Source organism: Schistosoma haematobium, chromosome ZW, assembly GCF_000699445.3.
Source record: "Schistosoma haematobium chromosome ZW, whole genome shotgun sequence".
In the NCBI taxonomy this organism is placed as follows: Eukaryota; Metazoa; Platyhelminthes; class Trematoda; order Strigeidida; family Schistosomatidae; genus Schistosoma; species Schistosoma haematobium.
This window is the reverse complement of record NC_067195.1, coordinates 51,573,732-51,595,002: the sequence shown is the minus strand read 5'-3', so window position 1 is coordinate 51,595,002 and position 21,271 is coordinate 51,573,732. Positions and strand designations below refer to the sequence as shown.

General features: G+C 31.1%; 1 protein-coding gene across 1 annotated transcript in view; it reads left to right on the top strand.

Annotated features, from left to right (window-relative positions):
* MS3_00003829 (uncharacterized protein) overlaps positions 1–21,271 on the top strand; it is a 103,645-nt gene that overhangs the window by 26,341 nt on the left and 56,033 nt on the right. The window contains exon 2 of the mRNA XM_051211690.1: positions 1,516–1,930. Coding sequence (XP_051071778.1) covers positions 1,633–1,930 — 298 coding nt within the window. The 5' untranslated portion in view covers positions 1,516–1,632. The remainder of the gene's footprint in view (positions 1–1,515; positions 1,931–21,271) is intronic.

Here is a 21,271-nt window from a genome sequence, read left to right as displayed (position 1 = left end):
TCCCAAAGTAGACTGTTCCTGATGGTTTCCGACCAACAGACATTGAGTGTCTTATGACGACAACTGTTTATAAATGCTTGTACATTTTTGATGACGATTGTTTTAGTTCTCGAAGTTTCAGCTCTGTATAGCATAACTGTCTTCAAATTAATTATTCTAAAATTCATGGATTACAGAAAAGCATAGAAAATAAATTTTCATTTTAGTTGAAAAAATAGAAAATTTATGATAAATGAAACTTATAACAGGTCAGATAACTGTAACATATTTTACGATTAAGGGTTTGATTTAATACCATATATCGAATAAACAATATTGAGTCATTTAATGTTTTATATTACATAATGTTTTATTATATTTGAACTAATCTCAGTAACTAGAATTTATCAGGACTTCTTCATGAAAAAACAAATAATGACTGATATATATTTGTCGCTCAGGATCTGTTAAATAATTCGTTTACGTAACATATTTTGTTTAAATAAATTCCTCTAATAAGCGTTATATATATATATATATATATATATATATATATATAATTCTTATATATTTAACGGTTACCATATAGCTACTATGGCGAGACTCTGATTTATGGACGAGCCAATCAGAAGCGTTTTAGAGATTTCAAGGTTACGGCGCCAACTTCAGTGCTTGATGCTAACGTACGATGGGTTCACAAGGAATTTTGTACAAAACGGGATAATTGAGCGGCTATAACAAATGAAACGGCGAAACTACAATTTGCGGACGAATCAATGAAGTATAAGATAACAGATCTCGGATTTTAACGTGAAACATTTTCATCCATTTGGCTAAATAAAATTCTGGCATTATAGCTGATGTCAGTTCGTGATGAAAACCCCATATATAATTCCTAACTGAGGCAAATTATGACAATTATTGCGAACTGGATAATAAAAGCACCAGTCACATTGGCTGCAGCCAGATACTACAATATATACGGATGTTTGGAGAGCATGCATCGTGTCGTTATTCACAAGTAGCATTTTGTGCACTCAACAACCGGAGTGCACATAAACAATATTGAAGCTATGTGGTCGAGGCTGAGAGAGTTTTTGAGACTTTATTATGGCTCCATAGGTCGACTATTCTGTAGCCATTTGGATGATTTATTCTACTGCATGCATTACGATTTTACAACCACTGAACCTCTTTCTAACTTTGACAAGTTGTTGAACGACGTATAAGAAGTGTATCTACTTTATTTTCTTGGTTTTCTATAATATATTTTTACTCTATACTAACTGTTTTCTGATTGACTAATATTCTCAAGGTCACTTAAAATTCGTTCAAAGGTCGTCCATAAATTAGAGTCTCACCACTACTATTTCATTGTACCCTCAACTAAAATATGATCAAATGAATTGATCAGGTTAATAAATATAAATCTGTACACAATCATTTAATAAAAAGTTAATAATGAAATTCTTATTAACATCTTGAAATAAATTTTTTTATTCAAAGAATAATTTTTTTGTTTTAATTTTTTTTTAGATATAAAACAAAAAAATAGTTTTTGAAAAAAAAAATCAAAGACTGAAATTTTGGGAATTTTCGTCTACGGTTTTTTTCCACTTTATACAATAAATTATTTGAATAAATTAAAATATAATGGATAATTTAAATGGATCAATTGAAAATACAACAATAAATTTTACAGATGATATTGATTTACCTGGTCTACGTGTACCTGATATGAAACGTATTAAAAATGCACGTAAAGAACGTGCAAATCAATTAAAAGAATGGCAAATTTATGACAAAAAAATGCAAAAAGAATCAGAAAAATTACAAAAAAAAGGATTGTCTCCATTAAATGATAGAAGACATTATAATTCTAATAGAGTTGTAAAATTTCCTCAAAGTTTAATATTTTTAGAAGCTGCTGCACGAGGAGATCTAGATGAAGGTAAGTGTTATTAGAGAATATTATTTATTTAAAAATAATTTACTCCTTTATGTAATAAATCATTTTGTAAAACTATAAATAATGGAGATTTGTGTAGATTATTCAGTTAGGACAAACTGAAAATCCGGGATGATGATTTAGCAATATCTTAAAATTGACTGAGATCAAAAGTATAACTTACAAGATCTCAACACAGTGGCCTAAAAATAATTCACTTAACATGAGTGTTGAAGGTCTTGAGTCTGTTCCCCAGTGGTGTACATGAGTCTTAACAGCTAACCTGTTTCGTACTGAAATGAAACAGTTATTAATTTTTTCCTGATTTTCAATGGCTGATTCATCAAAATCAATTCGCAAGATTTGGTAGAAAATGTATATCCTGATGAACATTTGTTTTAATTTAGTTGTACAATATCAACTTTGTTTTCTTATTTTTCAAGATTTTGTTGAATGTCACAATTCTATATTGATTTTTAGATAAATGAAATGTCATATACATTTACGTGGTAATTTATAGCCAGTGATTATTATTATGTTCTTGTAAACCTTGTCACTAAGGCACTGATCATTAAATTATATTAGTTCAATATTATGAAAATTTTACAAATGGTTTATTGATCAGTAGATATTATTAGCAATCCTATATTTAGTGTATTTCTTTACTGATACCTATCCGCAGTAATAAAAATAATTTTATCTTCTAAGAGATGTTATCATGATTATTATAGGATCTTTGTTGGTTTTCAATGTTTCAGTATTTTATTGCTCTTCAAAGACATATATTTATTTAAATATTTAGTTAGTAATATTCATCGAAAAATATAGTTTCATATTTTTAAAAAGTAATAAAGTATAATGTACTTGTTCAATATCGATTAACCCAGCAGAATGTCGTAGAGATGAGTTTTATCAAAACGATCAATAATTGAAGCTAGACCACCGTGGGAAACCTGGAAGAACTGGACGGTTGTTTTATCCTAGCGTGGGATTTCTCAGCGGTGTGCATTTACGATCCCGCCCCGCGAGATTCGTTCGCGCGTGAGACTGATAAGTCCTGGATTTGGATCTCGCAAGGAAAGGTCGTGGATGTGCACTGCTGAGGAGTCTCACAATAAGACGTAATGGCTGTCCAGCGCTTTCAGGTTTTCTATGATGGTCTAGCTTCAATTGACTCATGAATTCAATTATTAAATTACTACGATCTCCACAAAACCCCTCTCCGACTATTGTTTTCACGAGTTTAGGACTTAAAAAAAACAAGGGTTTATTATTTTTGTGAATAATGTCAACATGTTTCATGAATTTTTTTCGCCTATTCGTTATGAAGGTTGATTCTTTTTTTAGATGTTTAAATAAAATTGTAACTGATTGAGATAGAATTTATGAACGTGATCATTTGATAATTCGAAGAAAATGTTTAAATGTAATTTAAGTTCATAAATTTAAAAAAAATAATCAACTATAAAGTTCTAAAGTGATTAAATAGTTTTCAATTTAATGCTCACATGATTACTGTATTAGAAGCTGTTAACATTGTGAATTACTACAAAGATCATCAAATTTATCTTTATCAAAGTATTCAATAAATAACTGACTTTTCTTATGTAATATTTCATTCTTTGAAAATGATGGTTCAATAGTGAAACTTTCATTGTTTGTTTAGACAGAGTAAACATAGTTTATGATGATAATGATGAGAATCAAAGTCTCACAAATAAATCATCTGATTTTGAAAAACAAACACTTTTTTTTACTGAATATATTTCCAGGAATTGATTGACACCTTGGAAAACAAAACGAAGTTTATCTGCCAACGAACTTAGTAATATAAACGAATGATACATTTTGATACATTTTTACAACTAATTGTAATCTTAACGTAGTTGGTTAAACTCATATGTTCTCTTTTTTTTTCTTATTTAACGTCTTAAAATAGTTTTATTGTATTTTAGCAATAATCCTTTCTTCCATGGTTATAGAACTACCAATCGAAACAACTATTGAAAATTCTTTTTTAAAAAATGTGTAGTTACATTCGTTATTAATGATTCCTTTTTGTTTAACGTAAACACTTTGCTAATATTTGGAAATAATTAAACCTGTTAGTTTCCATGTAATTGAACAGAAAGTAAAAAACGTGCAAAGAATTTATTGTATTCGGCAAATATTTTTGTTTCTACTTTGTTCAAATATGGAAAGGGGAATCAAATGCATGAAACTATTATAATCTTTCTGCTCCTTTTATGAAACACGTTTTCTTCAAAACCATGTATACTGTTTTGTTACTTTTCGATAGATACGATCCATTATTACCACGTATATTAAAGTAAATACAGATATATAGAGATGTATTTCATTAGACTATGGTTTTAAAACATAAATCATAGATTAGATATTTCTATATAGGAATAATAAACGTCATATGGTATCGTATGAGATGGTACTTATTTAGTTGAACAGTTCGTTAATATGATCTCAACAACGATCAAGAATTCAGTATTTAACAAATCTATTAAATCAGACTAAAATTCAAACATTTTATTGTTTCCATTCCTATGTAATTTAGTGTAACTTAATATGTTTAGAAAATTCACCCAAAATAAGTAAGTGATAATCTATTTAAATTTCAAGCACAGTTACTAACGTTAAAAGTCTAATTATCTTTAGATAATGTAAGCCTATAACTTCATATTATTTGAAATAAGAGAATTGTGGAATGTTGATGAACTACATTTTAAATTACACCTTTGGATTCAACTTCCATGTTCAAGATGATAGTATATATATTGTGAAGTAAATTTTAAAATAGTAAATCAACTAGTTATATGACGTATATGGTCATCAACACGACAGTGCTATCAGTAGGTTGAACGTCAGACAAATAAATATTGCTTGGCAATACTTGTCTGAGATGACGGTATTTTTATGTCCTATCTATTAGTCTAAAAGTCTTAAGCAGAATCGCTTTCACCTTAGTATTCCATACTTATGTCTTCAAGTTTTGAATGACGATTACAATTGTTATGGTTAGAGCAAATTCTAGATCTGTATTTTGTACGTAAGTATTTATTAGAGCAAAGAATTCAGTGACGTGGATACATTTTAGGACGTGACACAGAATCCGTTTTACAAGTTGTGGGGGCTGGTATTATGTCAAACCCACATAATTTATTCTAGCCTCTGGACAGATAAATCTATTCATTCATCTCAAGCCGCATCTTTACCCTGTCAGTTATTCGCTTATTAATTCTGAATGCTTTTTTATATAAGAGTATGTGTATACATTTCATGTCTTGCTCATCACGTGTTTCTAACTTATTTTTGTGTGACTATAAATATGACTCACCCTTGGTTAGACTGAGTTGGCTCACTCGCCTCCATTGAGCGCCATCTTGTGTTGCTTCGCTTTCCAATCAATGATAGTACGAAATATACGTATTGAAAAATACATTCTCGTTTTTGACTTATTTAATTCCGTTATTCATCAACGCGACTTAAGTCGATGATTATATATGAGAACTGGCGGCATGTATATTTTGATGACAAGCAGAAACGATCTACGTGGAGTCAGATCTCGGGCCACTATATATAATAGTAGCTTTTAATGTTTAAGTTGGTGATATTCCAGAATTATTTTATTTCTAACTGATTTAAACTAACATCTAACATAACATATACTTCAGTGCTTTCATTGTTCCCTTATTATTTCTTCACATTGTCCTTTACTTATTTTTTGTATGCACTGCATTTTGCTGATAATCATGTCTCTTCTATCTCTTAAACAGACAATTAATAAAAAAATTGTCTGCATTTGTATAGGAAAAGTTGAAAAGATTTCATTGCTTAGGTGTTTTTATCATCTTCATAAAGATTAGTCCAAAGACAGTAGCTGTTTATAAAAGAAACATTACACATATTATTAATATAGTAAATAGTAATCTAATTACTAACAAGATACTATAGACATTTCTTTTTGTGGATAGTTCAGAGAAAAAGAAACTAAAGTTCATTAATACATGACCTCTAGACCATTGAGCCGGGATCTAGAAGTTAAACGTTCACCTCAATGTTGAAGTAAATGACTTTCTGACAGAAAAAACTGAGTAATGATGAATAAAATAGCCCAAATGCTTCAACGTTAGTATTTAGTTATTTTTATGGAATTATTATATCCATATCAGTGTTGTTGGTCGGTGAATAACTTACTGTGCTCAATTTGATTGTATTCACTGCAAAGAAGTCAAATATTGTACAGCATTATTTGTAACTGTGTTAATTGAAAATATAAATGAGAAAACAATTGGCAGCTTAACTGAAACAATTAATCATAGATCTCTTGAGGATTTGAAACGTTTTTGTTGAAGTGGATGACTTATCTGATATCATAAGTGTCAATTTGAAAGAAATCTTGCAAGTCCTTTTTAGTGTACACTACTGAACTCACTCCCAAGTACTTAGAAACTCCATATCCCAAAATAAACGTATTTAACAAACAGATAGAAATAACTTATCTATCTGTCTCTCTTAAGTGTTTTATTTAAAACTGAAGTCATATGTTGTGTAATCATACGTTTGGTTTTTATGTCATGCACTCACTTCTGTGGAGAATTAACCACTTTTAAGCTCTTCATTCTAGCTGAAAAACATAACTAATTAGTGTTTACTGTAGTTTCGATGAACAAATTGAGTGTGTGATAGCGGCACAAATGTTTCCCATCATTTCTGTTTACATTTTAAAATCATTTGTCTTTATTTCATAAGGTCATAAATTGAAAGCTTTTATAAATTTAGTCTGTTCAATGTCAAATTCACGTCAGTTTTCAATTATACTGTTTTTATTATGGCCAGTTGAATAACGACCGTTTCGTGCTAATCAGTGTTAAATAATCAATCGTGACTTGATTCACAAAATGAAATCGATCACATGATCTTTAACGAAATGGCAAAATTTTGTTTACATTATGCTTGTATGTTATACTATAGCTGAAATGTACAAAGTGATAGGCTTTTCAGTTATAAGATACCGAAATTGAAGGCGACAAGTCAAGTATTTGCCAATGACGTTTATTAGTTAAACACAAACCAATCACTATATCATTTTATATGTTAAAGTTCTCAAGATCATATATATATATATATATATATATATATATATATATAATACACAAGGGAAAAAGCAAGATCCCCAAATACAACACGGAGAATACCAACACAACCACACACGATGAAGAAGCTCTGAAAGAGGTGGAAACATTCACATAAATGGGCAGTATCATCGACAAACAAGAAGGATTTGATGCAAATGTAAATGAATGGATTGACGAAGCAAGGGCAGCATTCATACAGTTGAAGAGCAAACGCAACTCAAAACAACTGCCAAACAATATCAACGTCACAAACTTCAGTACGAACGTCAAGACAGTCCCACTGTATGAACTACCACAACCATAATCAAAAAGGTACAAGTATTTATAAACAGTTGTCCACACAAGATACTCAATGTCCGTAAGTCGGAAACCATCAGCAACAACCTACCATGGGAGAGAACAAAGCAGCTTCCATCTGAAGAGGAAATTAGAAAAGGCGCTGGAGGTGGATAGGACACACATTGGGGAAATCATCAAACTGCATCACGAAGCAAGCGCTAACTTGGAACCCTGACAGAAAATGGAAAATATGAAGGCTTAACAACACACTGCGTTGATAATTGACAGCAGACATGAAAAGACTGAATAACACATGGTGAGAACTAGAAATAAGAGACCAGGACCGATTTGGTCGCAGAATGCTGGTGGACGGACCGTGCTTCTCCATGAGGAGTAACAGGCGTAAGTAACATATATATCAATGTAAACCAGAAGCAATAATGGTTTTTGCTTTGACTCTCATTATGTTTTTTCTAAAATACTGTCTGAATAATCATTTTTCGTTTCATTTCGTTCATTTTTTTGGTTTTTCTTTTTAACTGTTCTACTTCGTTTTTACGCCCCAGTTATGCTGTGAGTTTCTACTTCTGTTGGATGTTTCTCTACCATACTCTATTATTAAACTATTATTTTAATCGTTTATGTATTGGCATCGACGGTGGTATTAATGACAACCATAAGTGAAAAACCTATATGATCATTAGTTATTAATCCAACCCGATATGTCAGGTTTAATAGAAGAGGGCACATATCGTTTGATTATTTGTTAACTTTTTTAAAGAAATTTCCAATATATTTGCATGAAAGTATCTTTCTTCACAAATGCACTTCATTGAGAACCTATTACAAACATAGAAACATTAGATGGCTCTTTCGTTCCAATAAAAATTACCCTATAGTGTGCAATTGGACAGACATTTAATCCGGGACAGTTATTTTTCGTAAACAGCGCTGTACCCTTAGGCCATTAAATTCATTCATTTTTGCATTAGTGACGAACTTCGTACGCATGTACATTAGTTCGAGTCACTATACCACACTAGCACACAGATACAATTGTCGATTCAAATCCTATATTGGTAGAGGTAGTAAAAGTATAAGTAGTAATCGGAAAGATTAGGGTTTGAAGATATTACTCAAGGAGTATAATCCATTGAAATAAATTTGGAAAGAGACAAAAAGTGACATGACAAATTCAGATGATTAGAATTTGGGAGAGAACAAATAGTGGATGCACCTGCGCCATTGCAAACGATTTTAAGCCATGTCATTCAAGGTCTCTAACCATCGGTTGCAATCGTCTCGCAGATCCCAACCACGTAGTCTACACCTACCAACATGATCATTATAATTACGTAGTAGTATAAAAATCAATAAATATTACTGATAAGAATAGAATCTTTTAAAAATTTTTTTGTTAATATGACTTCTCACTGTGTTTATGAAATAGATATGTTGCAGAATGAATTGTTGTTATCAATAATTGTACTGTTTATTTATTTTTCTGACTTTCGATTTAACCAATGTTTTCTTTTACCTTTCTAAATTATTATTTAAATAAATATTTATAGACATTAGATATAAATTCGAATATTCTCTGTGTGTACTTCATTTAATACTAGCTATTTCAATTTTGAAGTAAAAGTAATTTCTAATTTGAAAGACTTATCAACTTGAACCGTAGTAATAAGTGTTCTACTATGTTTTCCTCAATAAGTAACATGTTTTAGACATAGTGAACAGGTTAACAACATAATTTACATCTAGATTTAAGGATATAGATTCATATCAAAGTAGAACAAGAACGTTATTTGTGTAGTGTAATGAAATATATTAGATGAAAAAAAATATTTGAAAAAATTTTGATTTTCATGGTCAACTTAATAAATAATAGCGGATACATTTAATCGACAGACTAAAAACTACTCTTCTCTCCTTTTTTAAGGTCGTTCTGTTCTTATTTTACACGCAGCCAATAAATGGATTCTTATAAGTATTCTGTATTTACTGTCTTTTTTAGTTTATCAAAATTATAAAATTAAACGAAATTAAATCTTCATCGTCTTCTGATGATCTTAGTTTCTGCCTAATTAACTAATAATCAATCAGTTTCTACAGCAATTTGGAAGACTGTCCCGGTCTCCCACATTGTACGAACATTCCATGTACCTAAATTAATGATTGCTCGGGTTGTCAGAAACGGTAGAGTTTAAACGGTTTAAGTTATTTTTTCTGATTAGCATTTTTTAGTGAGCTAGTTTTCTATCGAATAATGTAACTAATCCTATGCCCAACTCTCCACCTTTATCAGGAATTCGGACCGGCAGTAACCCCATTGGGGCTCTAGTTAGTCAATCAGCTTAGATGACTGATAACTATACCTTAGTTTCATATAGTGCAATGAATCGATTAAAGCGAACCACTTTATTTTATAAAATCACATTAATAAGCTATAATTTTATTACCAACATATGTGCATGAGTAATGTGATTTTGCTATACTGATAAAGGTACCATTTTATAAAGATTATTCATTCATTAGTTTACTGAAGATTTTTTTCAAAATTATAATAATTTAAGAAAAAATTTAGTGTTTTTAAAAATTCGCACTAAAATATTTTATTAATATTATTATAAATTTGAAGTATGCAGAAAGTGTTCAACCACTGTTGTAAAATTTTACATATTATTCTTATAAATATCTTATTCATTATGAAGTATTAAATGCTTTAAGTCTTTTTTCAAGATGGACTACTTAATTATATGGAACATGTATTATTATTCTAGATAAACTAATCATACGCTATTTCATATGAAAACTATTTCACAATTCTTTCATCAATCTATCTTGGTGATCTTTGACTCATTATTCCCTCAAGTTTGGTAAAATCATTTGTGTTTATAGTTCTATTTGTGGTACTCTTCAGTTGACATTGGATCATATGTATTAAACATTTTTTTGTACCAAAAGATAGAAAATATACCTAAGTGACAATAAACAATCCTTCTAAGCTAGAAATTCAAGACTATATTAATTAGTCGATAAAAATCTATAATGTAATATTTTATTTTTTTTAAAACAGTTTTTATTGAAATAATTTATTTCAAAATCTATACAGTATTACGTAATCAAGGATTCTATATTTGAGTTCATTTATTATGTAACATAATTAGCAACACGTTTACTAAATAAACTAATAAAAACATTATAGAATACTTTGATGAGGCTATAATTTATGGACGGCATTTGAACGACACTAACTTGACCTTAGGAGTGTTCACCTAATAACTAGGGTCAAATGAGGTTTATAAATTAGTGTGTAAAATTAGAATTATGATTTACAGTTGATGGTTACGAATAAGATTTAAGGTTTTCATTACGAGTTAACATCAACTATAATACCAAAACTCTACTTAGCCAAATGGATGAGTGAATTTCGCGCAAAAATTTGGGACCTGTTATCTTATACCTGATTAGTTCGTCCATAAATTATAGTCTCGCCGATACTTAAATATTAATCAATGATAAGAATTAAATTGGTATATCATTTCGATGTTAATTTAATTTCTACAAGTTTTATCCTGTTTCTTCATATTAGCCAATTCTTACATGTTTCTATGATTATTACACTTGAAAATTTCACTATATTCTACTCTTTTCTTGACTAATAGATTAAAAAAGAATAAAAACATGCCTAATGAATCAATAACATATGTGTTATAATCTAACTTTATTACATCATATAAAATTGATTTATTGTTTGAAACCATGAAATTCAAATTTGCATTTTCGTAGATTCACTAAGACCATCATTGAAAACCCGGAAGCACTAGATGGCCATTTCTTCGTGACCTGGGACTCTTCAACAGTGCGCATCCACTATCCTGCTCTCAGGATTCGAACCCAGAATATTTGAACTCGTGCACGAGCGCCCAAACTCTGAACCACTAAGCCAGCATCTGACGGTGTTAATGTTTCGTGCGAAAGACCGAAAGTCTTGGGTTCGAACGTGGATGAGCACTGCTGAGGAGTTTATACTAAAACGAAACGGTCATCCAGTGCTTCCAGGGTTTCTGTGGTTTTCTAGCTTTAATTGACTCATGAATTCAACTATTAAATTACTACAATCTCCATAAAACTACATTTCTGATAAAAATATTTGTAAGTTTCAATAGTTGAAATCATAAGTCATTTGAAGCTAGACCACCATAGGAGCGCGAGCGCTTAACCATTAGACCGGCTCAGTGGTCTAATGGTTAGGCGCTCGTGCGCGAGACTGATAGGTCCTGGGTTCGAATCTTGAGGGGAGCGGGATGGTGGTGCACACTGCTGGGGAGTCCCATACTAGGACAAAACGGCCGTCCATTGCTTCCAGGTATTCCATGGTGGTCTAGCTTCAATCAACTCATGATTTCAATTACTGAAATTTCTAAAAAAATCTCCACAAAACCCCCTCTAATAAAAATATTTATATGGAAAGGTGACTTTTGTCAAGAAATTAACAATAAGGAAGATAATGAGACATTTATTGGAAGAATAAATGTATTTTTTGAATAACGATATGTCCTTTTTTAACAGAATAATTGACATTATCATATTAATTATGCTCGTATTTCGCATTCACTGTTTTGTATATTTCTAATATTATCATATTTTTATTGTAAATACTGATGTACAAACATCGTACAGAAAGATCATAGTTCCTTGTACTAATTACTGACTGGCTTAAGAATCTCAAAAATTATAGACAAGATATGGTATGACTATAAATCATTATTTTAATGCACACATAAATGTTTGTTGATTTTTCACATTGGTAATTTCTCTAAGGATACAAATGTGAACTAGGAGTGAGTAAAAATGTAAAACCTTCAATGGTTACTTTCATAATATGTATATCAATACTATCTTATTTTATGAGTATTTTGTAGCAATATACCTGAATAAAATAGTTATTCAAAAACTGATCAAACGAAAAAACAGAATTAAATATGATGTATGATATAAATTATAATGACTTAGTAATTTTTATGATTCTTTGGTAAACCATAGTTCATAGTAAATTTCTCTGACCATATAACCTTTGCATGAAATAAAACAGGATCTTACTGGTTTTCAAGTTTAATATCTGTTCAGTAGCTCCAGGTAACTGTTAAGACCACTTTAATAACATTAGTCTAGAAAGTCAATTTATATCACTAGGCTTGATTAAATAAATTCACTTAGTAGCTTTACACAAGTATACAGATAATTTTTTCAGTTAAAACTATCATTGAACGTGGAACATACAATCAACTTCACTTTTTATGACAATCAGTAATCTTATCTAGTTTTTCTTGCTAAATTTTAATTTGACAGTTCAAAGTTCATATTCATGATGTGATCGAATTCAGCACCTTGTAGTTCATTTCAGAAATCAGGCTGTTAATAGGCATTGTAATTTGTGAATTTCAGCTATGTTGGAAGTGAGTTATTTATTACCGATAACACTCTATATCACAATCTGATTACAGTTGGAAGTAAGGGCAACTAGGCAGTCTAACGGTTAAGTAGTCAATGAAAGACTTGAAAGTCATGGGTCCATTATCTGGTGGGATCGAAACTTCACATTCATAGGGGTTTCTATCTATAGAAGAACAGACTGTTCAATACTTCATAGTATTATGTAGTCCCTTAGTTGGTTCCAGTCCTTATCAAAAACTTCCCCCTCCACTAGTTTTGTTAGTTTCTATAAACTCATCCACAGTTTTTTTACCTGGTCATTATTGTTGTGCATAGTTACATATAGTATTTTGCAATCAACTTAATTGTTTATAGATGTATTGCAAAGTGTAGATTCTATATATTTTTACTTGGTGGTTATTATAATACTTTTGCTATGTTAATAAAATTTATACTACATCAACAACCAACTAATGTCAATTTTACCTTACATTACAACAACAGAATAGTTAATCTATGCACATCAATCGAATTTTTCAAGGTCACAACATGAGGTCCAGTTGTGTCAACTTTGATTAACTTTAACCTTGTAAAACACTTTTTTTAAAAGGTTATTTAGTTAGCTTGTTAATAATTAATCAATCACTATGACATAAGCAACTTGTTGAATAGAACAAATTTTTATCTAAATTGTTTTATTTTATTTAATTCTCAATAGTCATTATGAAAAATGAATATCAGGCCAATGACCATAAAATAAAATGACTGATTGGTTAACGGAGGTCTGTATCCATTTTAAATAATTACCAAATCCACTTCTGTATATATCGAACAACAAACCAAAAGAGAAAAAAACGCCGAATATCTTATTGGGAAGATTTGTTTTGTTTTTTTTCCCATTATTCATTGGTTAATCTTAACCTTGTCCTCATATTATTGTCAGTAATTTATTTTTTTCAAATTAACTTAAAATATATCAATTACTTATGTATGTACAGGCTTTATACGTTAACTGTTTTCTATAAATTAGATGGTTAATGACATAGTGTTCATTGAAGAAAGAAAATTAGTTCAATTTCTTAAAATTTGATCTTTTCTATTTAATTTTTAACTATTGTGATTACAAATATAGAACATTAAAACAGTTTAGATTAGCAGAATTATGATGAAAACGTGTTCATTAGAGAATATAAATGATAATAATGATTACAATCATCAGTTAATTGATACAAAATATGAACCCAGTATGAGCTTAGAATTCTAAAACATATATGAAGTCCTAATTATAACTTTAAGGTATATGCATCTTGATTTACTATGCATATCAATGATAGTTATTATGGTTTTTTTAACTAAATTTATGCATAAATAAAATCTTTATTGTGTTTTTTTCACTTATATGGTATTTACTAACCACTGAGTTACAAAAAGTGTCATTTTGACTCAGTCACTTTGAACAGTTGTGAATACCATCTGTATATGTACTTTTATTACTTAATTTTATTCTCACCGTTGTTAATGTCAGTCTCATTTTACAAATCCTTCATATAATTTATCGACCATTCATTTTGTTACTACTCAACTTTATAAATACAAATTCCTAACAAATACACTTTATATGAAGATTCGTTTAGATTCGAATGAATAATTTGACACATTGGACACCATATAATAATTATTATCATCAGTATCTTCTATAATTTGATGCACATGAATAAACATTCTATGAAGTAGAATGATTCAAATGTCCTGAATATATGGTTATATTTCTCAAAGTTTTATGAGGAATCACGGGAAATACTTATTTCCCTAAATAGTTTTGTTTAATTTGAGTAACACCAAAGAAATTTTCTTTTATAAAAGCCCATCAAAAACGAGTAATAAATCAAAGAATACAACTCATCATTTAGTTAATGTTATAGGTGTTGATCTATCAAATAATTGAAAGTTTAAAAGATACATTCGGTCAGTTTGTGTTATTCAAATGTACAACAATAAGACAATACTTCACTTTCATTGATTTATGAGGCAGTTGTAAAAGGAAATTAGTTTTCACAGGTTGAAATCATGAGTCAGTTGAAGCTAGACCACCATTGAAAACCTGGAAGCACTGGACGGCCGTTTCGTCCTGGTATGGGACTCATCGGCAGTGCGCATCCACGATCCCGCACCACGCGGGCTCGAACCCAGGACCTACTGGCTTCGCGCGCGAGCACTTAACCACTAGACCACTGAGCCGGCATCCGACGGTGTTAATGTCTAACTTCAACCAATCCACGGAGTTGCGCCACCGTACATCATTGTCTTCAGTGAGTTGTTATCTCACAACAGACCGGTTGAACTCCACTGGTAACGGCTTCTCACTAGAACTCCAGGAGTTTTTCCTGAAATAATCAACTGCTCACTAGTGACTGATTTCAGGAAAAACTCCTGGAGTTCTAGTGAGAAGCCGTTACCAGTGGAGTTCAACCGGTCTGTTGTGAGATAACAACTCACTGAAGACAATGATGTACGGTGGCGCAACTCCGTGGATTGGTTGAAGTTAGACATTAACACCGTCGGATGCCGGCTCAGTGGTCTAGTGGTTAAGTGCTCGCGCGCGAAGCCAGTAGGTCCTGGGTTCGAGCCCCACGTGGTGCGGGATCGTGGATGCGCACTGCCGATGAGTCCCATACCAGGACGAAACGGCCGTCCAGTGCTTCCAGGTTTTCAATGGTGGTCTAGCTTCAACTGACTCATGATTTCAACCTGTGAAATTTCTGAAACTCTCCACAAAACACATTCTGAAATTAGTTTTACTTATCAAGAAATAATTGAGATTTATACATTTTACGACATGATTTCTAAAATAATCTACATTGTTGACAGACTTCAAGTAAACCACTGTTAAAAACCATGAAGAACTGGACAGCACCTTTTGGCCCTAATATGAAACTCTTCGACACTTCATTCACAAATTCTCAATGAATTCAATTAAGGGATATTTTATTTTATGGCACGTACTTCATTTCTGAAACATTGAACTGATGTACTGGTTCATTTAGCCATATTGAATAATTTCAACAACTTATTCCAATAAATTTTAATCACCCGTATTAAGTGTCTTAGTATTTTTTAGAAGTATATTTTTAAATGCTCATCCTATTTTTAAATCATAAATGCATTCTGTTAAAGTGCTCCTAATTGAAATCGAACAGTTATAGAATGTTATTAATCTCTTGTTAATCTCTCAGGTTTCGAGTTGAACGATCTATCGCTAAGCATTTTAAATATTTTATTACGAGATTATATTTTGTTCAGTGGAATTCTAATTGTATTTCAATGACTTACCAATATACAAGATATTGAAAAGCGTACCTCAACTGATTTTCTTAATTCAACAATCAGTATCTTAACTAATTTGAATAACTATTGACTATGTGTTTAAATATTCCCACAAGAATTTGTTTAGAAATAAATTTAGCAGTTGAATTAATGAGTTAACTAAAGCTAAAACACCATGGAAAACCTGGAAGCGCTGGACGGCCGTTTCGTTTTAGTATGGAACTCTTCAACAGTGCGCCCGCGGGATTCAAACCCAGGACCTATCGGTATCTCGCGTGAACGCTTTATCTCTAGACCACTGAGCCTGTATCTGACGGTGTTAATGTCTAAATTGAAGGTTAAGCATTCGCGCGCGAGACCGATAAGTCCTGGGTTCGAATCCCGCGGTCAGGATTGTGGATGCACACTGCTGAGGAGTTCCATACTACTTCCAGGTTTCTCATGGTGTTTTAGTTTTAATTGACTCATGAATTCAACTATTAAATTACTAAAATCTCCATAAAATCCCCTTATGATATAAATAAATTATCTATACCAAAATTAATAATAATATTCATTTTATTAATGTGCAACGTAACCCGTAGTTTTTCATTCAAAAAATCCAAATATTTATACAATATAAAATTGGCATCGACAATAGTTTAGTTTGTATGAAATTATAAAGATTGAAAATGAGCTTGTCTACTATCTTTTCACTGAAACAAATAATGTCTTAATTTCTTGAATACGCAATTATGGAATTAGTATGTGTCCGTGTCTTTATCCTGCAATTTTTTTCAATTTTGTCTAGTTGTACAGTCTCATTATTACAATATGCATACATTATATGGAGTATAAAATTATTGATCTGGTTATTGTTTTCAGGAAGCGAACAGATGTGAGATTGTGAGTAGATTTCTTAGTTGTTTTATTGGTTTTACTTGACATAAATTAAATACCAGATAATAATCCTTAATTATAGTTCGACATCAGCTTGAAGAACTGTTGAAAGCTCAGGTGTATTTAGTCAAGCTTAAATACACAGGTGAAAAAGCAAAATCCCGAAATACAATACATGGAGCACCAACCTATTCACACTTGAAGAAGCTTCAGAAGAGGTGAAAAGTTTTACGTACATGCATAGCATCAATGATGAACAAGAAGAATCTGATGCAGACGTAAAGGCAAGAATTGGCAAAGCAAGGGCAGCATTCCTACAGTTGGGGAACATTTGGAACTCACACCAACCATTAACCAACGCCGAAGTCAGAGTTTTTAATACAAACGTCAAGACAGTTCTAATGTATGGAGTTGAAACTTAAAAAGCTACCACAACCATCATCAAAAAGATACAAGTATTTATAAATAATTGTCTACACAAAATACTGAATATCCGTTGATCGGAAACCATCAGCAACAACCTACTATGGGAGAGAACAAACCAGCTTCCATCTGAATAGGGAATTAGGAGAGGACACTGGGAGTGAATAGGACTTATATTGAGGAAATCACCAGAGTGAATCATAAGGAAATTGTTAACTTGGAATTCTGAAGAGAAACGGAAAAGAGGAAGACCAAGGAACACATCGCATCCGTGAATGGAAACAGACATTGAAAGGATGAATAGCACGTGGTGAAAACTGGAAAGGAGAACCCAGGACCGAGTTGGTCACAGAATGCTGCAGGGCAAATCATGCTTCTCCACAAAAGGAAACAGACGTAACTAAGTGTCATTCTTGTGCAACCTTCTTTTCAGTTTATTCCACTCATACAAAACGGTGCTAAACTTAAAACACTTAGAATTCAGGACAAATATGGTGACAGTGAATCATTGAATCGAAATCTGAAGAATCATATTTCTAACTTAAGTCATTCTGAGATATATAGGACAGTTCCTGTAGTTGTTTTCTTCCTAAAGGTTGACTATACAAATTAAGTTTTGTTACTAAGACGCTTAGAAATTCACTTGAGAACTTGTCTGCAAAAAACAAGTAATTATTATGATTATTATTCACTTAATTATTTTGTTATGACTTTCTTAGTAAGACAGTTCTTAAATGGACACTTTCACAATTTTCCTCATGTAATCGTCAGTTAAGCATAGCGATTTAAACAGTATATGGTATAACAAAATACACTCAATGGCCAAGATAAACAAAGTATTATGTCTTCAAATAAAGCTAATGTTATCAAATGTACTGAGTCAGTATTCATTTTAAAATATATTGAAAAGTTCAATACACTACCAACTGTTCACTTTGGATTATTTATTTACAAATAATTCACTTAAAAGATTACGGTGACTTACTTGCCTAGAGAATTAAAACTCAATCGTCCCAGCCAATGGGCAATGAGTTAGTAACATCATCACTAGGTTGCAAGTACGTTCAGTCGATAAGTTTTAAATAAGAACAAATGCGATTCCTAGATTCTACTGAAAGTTATTTTTCAAAATGTAATCTAAGAGCGAGAGAGACAGACAGAACTTTTGCATAAATCACTTATTGTGAGTTCATCATCTACTCAATGACTAAACTTATTATAGTGATGATGATGATGATGATGAACGTTATCCCTACCATCCAATGTTCGTCTACAAATCCAATTAGGTTCGAATCTCGTGGGGTGCGGGATCGTGGATGCACACTACTGAGGAGTCCCATACTAGGATGAAATGGCCGTCCAGTGCTTCCCAGGTTTCCCATAGTGGTCTAGCTTCAATTAACTCATGATTGAAATTCCTTAAAAGTTACGAAATTTGTTTTTTAATAAGATATATTTTTCTTTAATTATGTACTGAAGTCACACACTTTATCTACTTATATTCTTTTTAAATATTCTCTTGATATCATGATACGACATCGAGGTCATCTAGAAAGTACTTTTATTTAGTATCAAATACAAAATTTACCAATGTTACGTTATTCACATGCAATACAACATAATATACGAGTTAGTTCGTTTTTTTTACTGGGTGTATTAAAAAATGTTGATAATCTAATCTACTTCAATAGATGTGTATTTTTGTATATATATAGACATATCACAATCGTGAAGCTGATTTTAGAATTAAGATAAATATGTTTAGTTTAAGATGTATATTGAAATAAGGTTAATTGTTTACTTTGTGTTTTGTTTATTTCAGAACAATATAAGATGAGATCACGGTCAATAAGTTGCTTATTTCTAGATGGATTTCCTCATTTTGTCCTATTTGCACTTGATTTTTTTAATCAATAAATTGGAGTAGATTATAAAGAAATGTATGACTTTATAATTCTTTTTCTATAGTTCAAAAGGCATTTTAAGACTATGATCTAATAAGTATAGGATAATGTCAATTTCTGGTTAATTATATAAACAAATCATCTATTATATTTGTGTTTTCTTCCGGCTATGCATTCTTGTATGTTCACTAGTCAGTTGTTTCTTTGTAGTTTTAGACTGAATAATACCACTCAATCGAACTTGAAGGCTCAAAGTTCATCCGCATGTGAAAACCTGTGTAAACATTTTTCAAGAATATGAAATCGGTACCAGTTTTTCCTAGTTTCTAATGGTTCATCAGCTGTTATCAGCTAGAGATGAACATTACATCAAAATACGTTTAAAAATCTATACAAACCAGCTAACCTTACGAAACATCGCTCAATAACTGACTCAAATATAAAGTCAGAATAGGCAATATCATTTAACCTTTGGAATTCCTTAGTTATATATTATCAAAATTCATTACGTTTTGATTACAGTGCTGTCTTAAAATTCTAAGTTTCCAAAAAACGCAAGACTTCAGAAGAGTTTGCAAAATGTATGTAAGCACAGTCGTTTATTGGCATTTAGTTACACTACACCTTTTTACTACACAGAAAGTCAAAATAATCATTGTGACCAGTCAAAGAATTACCTTTTACATACGCAATTCAGAATGCATAAAGGTAGATTATCACAAGTTCAGTTTTTTCGGGGGGGGTTAAGAAATGATAGGATATTCCATTGCCAAAAGACAATCGTAACTTAAGAACAGTGAAGTAATTAAGAAATATGGCTATGAACTGACACTCAATAATACTGAATCCTCAGTATGAATTATATGTATAATTGTCCGGCTTAATGTGTAACATTTGGACGTAGTTTTATTCATGATACTTAATATAGTTTTCAGTAGTGTTATTCATGATATGTGTTTCCGCCTGTTTGATATTCACTATTTAGATTTACTTTCATTTCATTGTTACATTACTCGCCACTATCAAGAATCTTTTATGTTAACAGAGACTGATCAAATTCAACCCTGCATAATAATAACAATAAAATACAAAATTCTAGAGATAGTTATTATTATTATTATTATTATTATTATTATTACTATCATTTTACACGCCTTTTCCATATCATTTATTCTTCCAGTTAACTTGGCATGAAATGAAATGGATCCAGTATCTTTACTAATGTCTTATTATTATTGTATTACAAAATGAGTAAATATGGATTGTAAAACAACGTTATTTAGACAGTTTTGTATATATTATCAAGATGAAGCATCTTTACAATCTAGTCTTGGGCTAGAAATCATTACTTTGATTGAAAAATGTGGTTAAAAACAAGAGCATACAATAATAAATGTCTTACTACTGGAAAAAGATTATTAGAAAACTTAAGAAAAGGGAGTGGTAATCAATACCAATCATATGGTTGGTCACTAATTTATTTCGAGAGATAAAACTATTTGAAAAACCATAGAAAACTAATCATCGTTTGTCTGGGCTCATAGATAACCGATATCCGACTAAATTTCCACTGATATTAATGTTTCTCAATTATGGTACTTAACCAATCATCTGCGTGATTTGTGTAATTAAAAAATGTCCAGTAATTATTCATGTTTTCTCTAAGTAAAGTAAATTAGGTGAATTGATAAGATAGAAATAAAATGGGAAATTGGTTTTATTTTACAAATGAAAAGATCACTCATGATTTGTCCATAAACAGATTTCTTAATGTCTCTTAAGCATTTTGTATTCTATTCTGAAAATTACAATAAAGTTGACATGTATGATTCAACTATTATTTGCATTCATGTAATAGTCTCATGGACGCTATCGACGAATTCTATTTGATCATTAACTCTTGTTTAGATTCCTGTGTACCTCTTAAAACGTACAGATTTAGT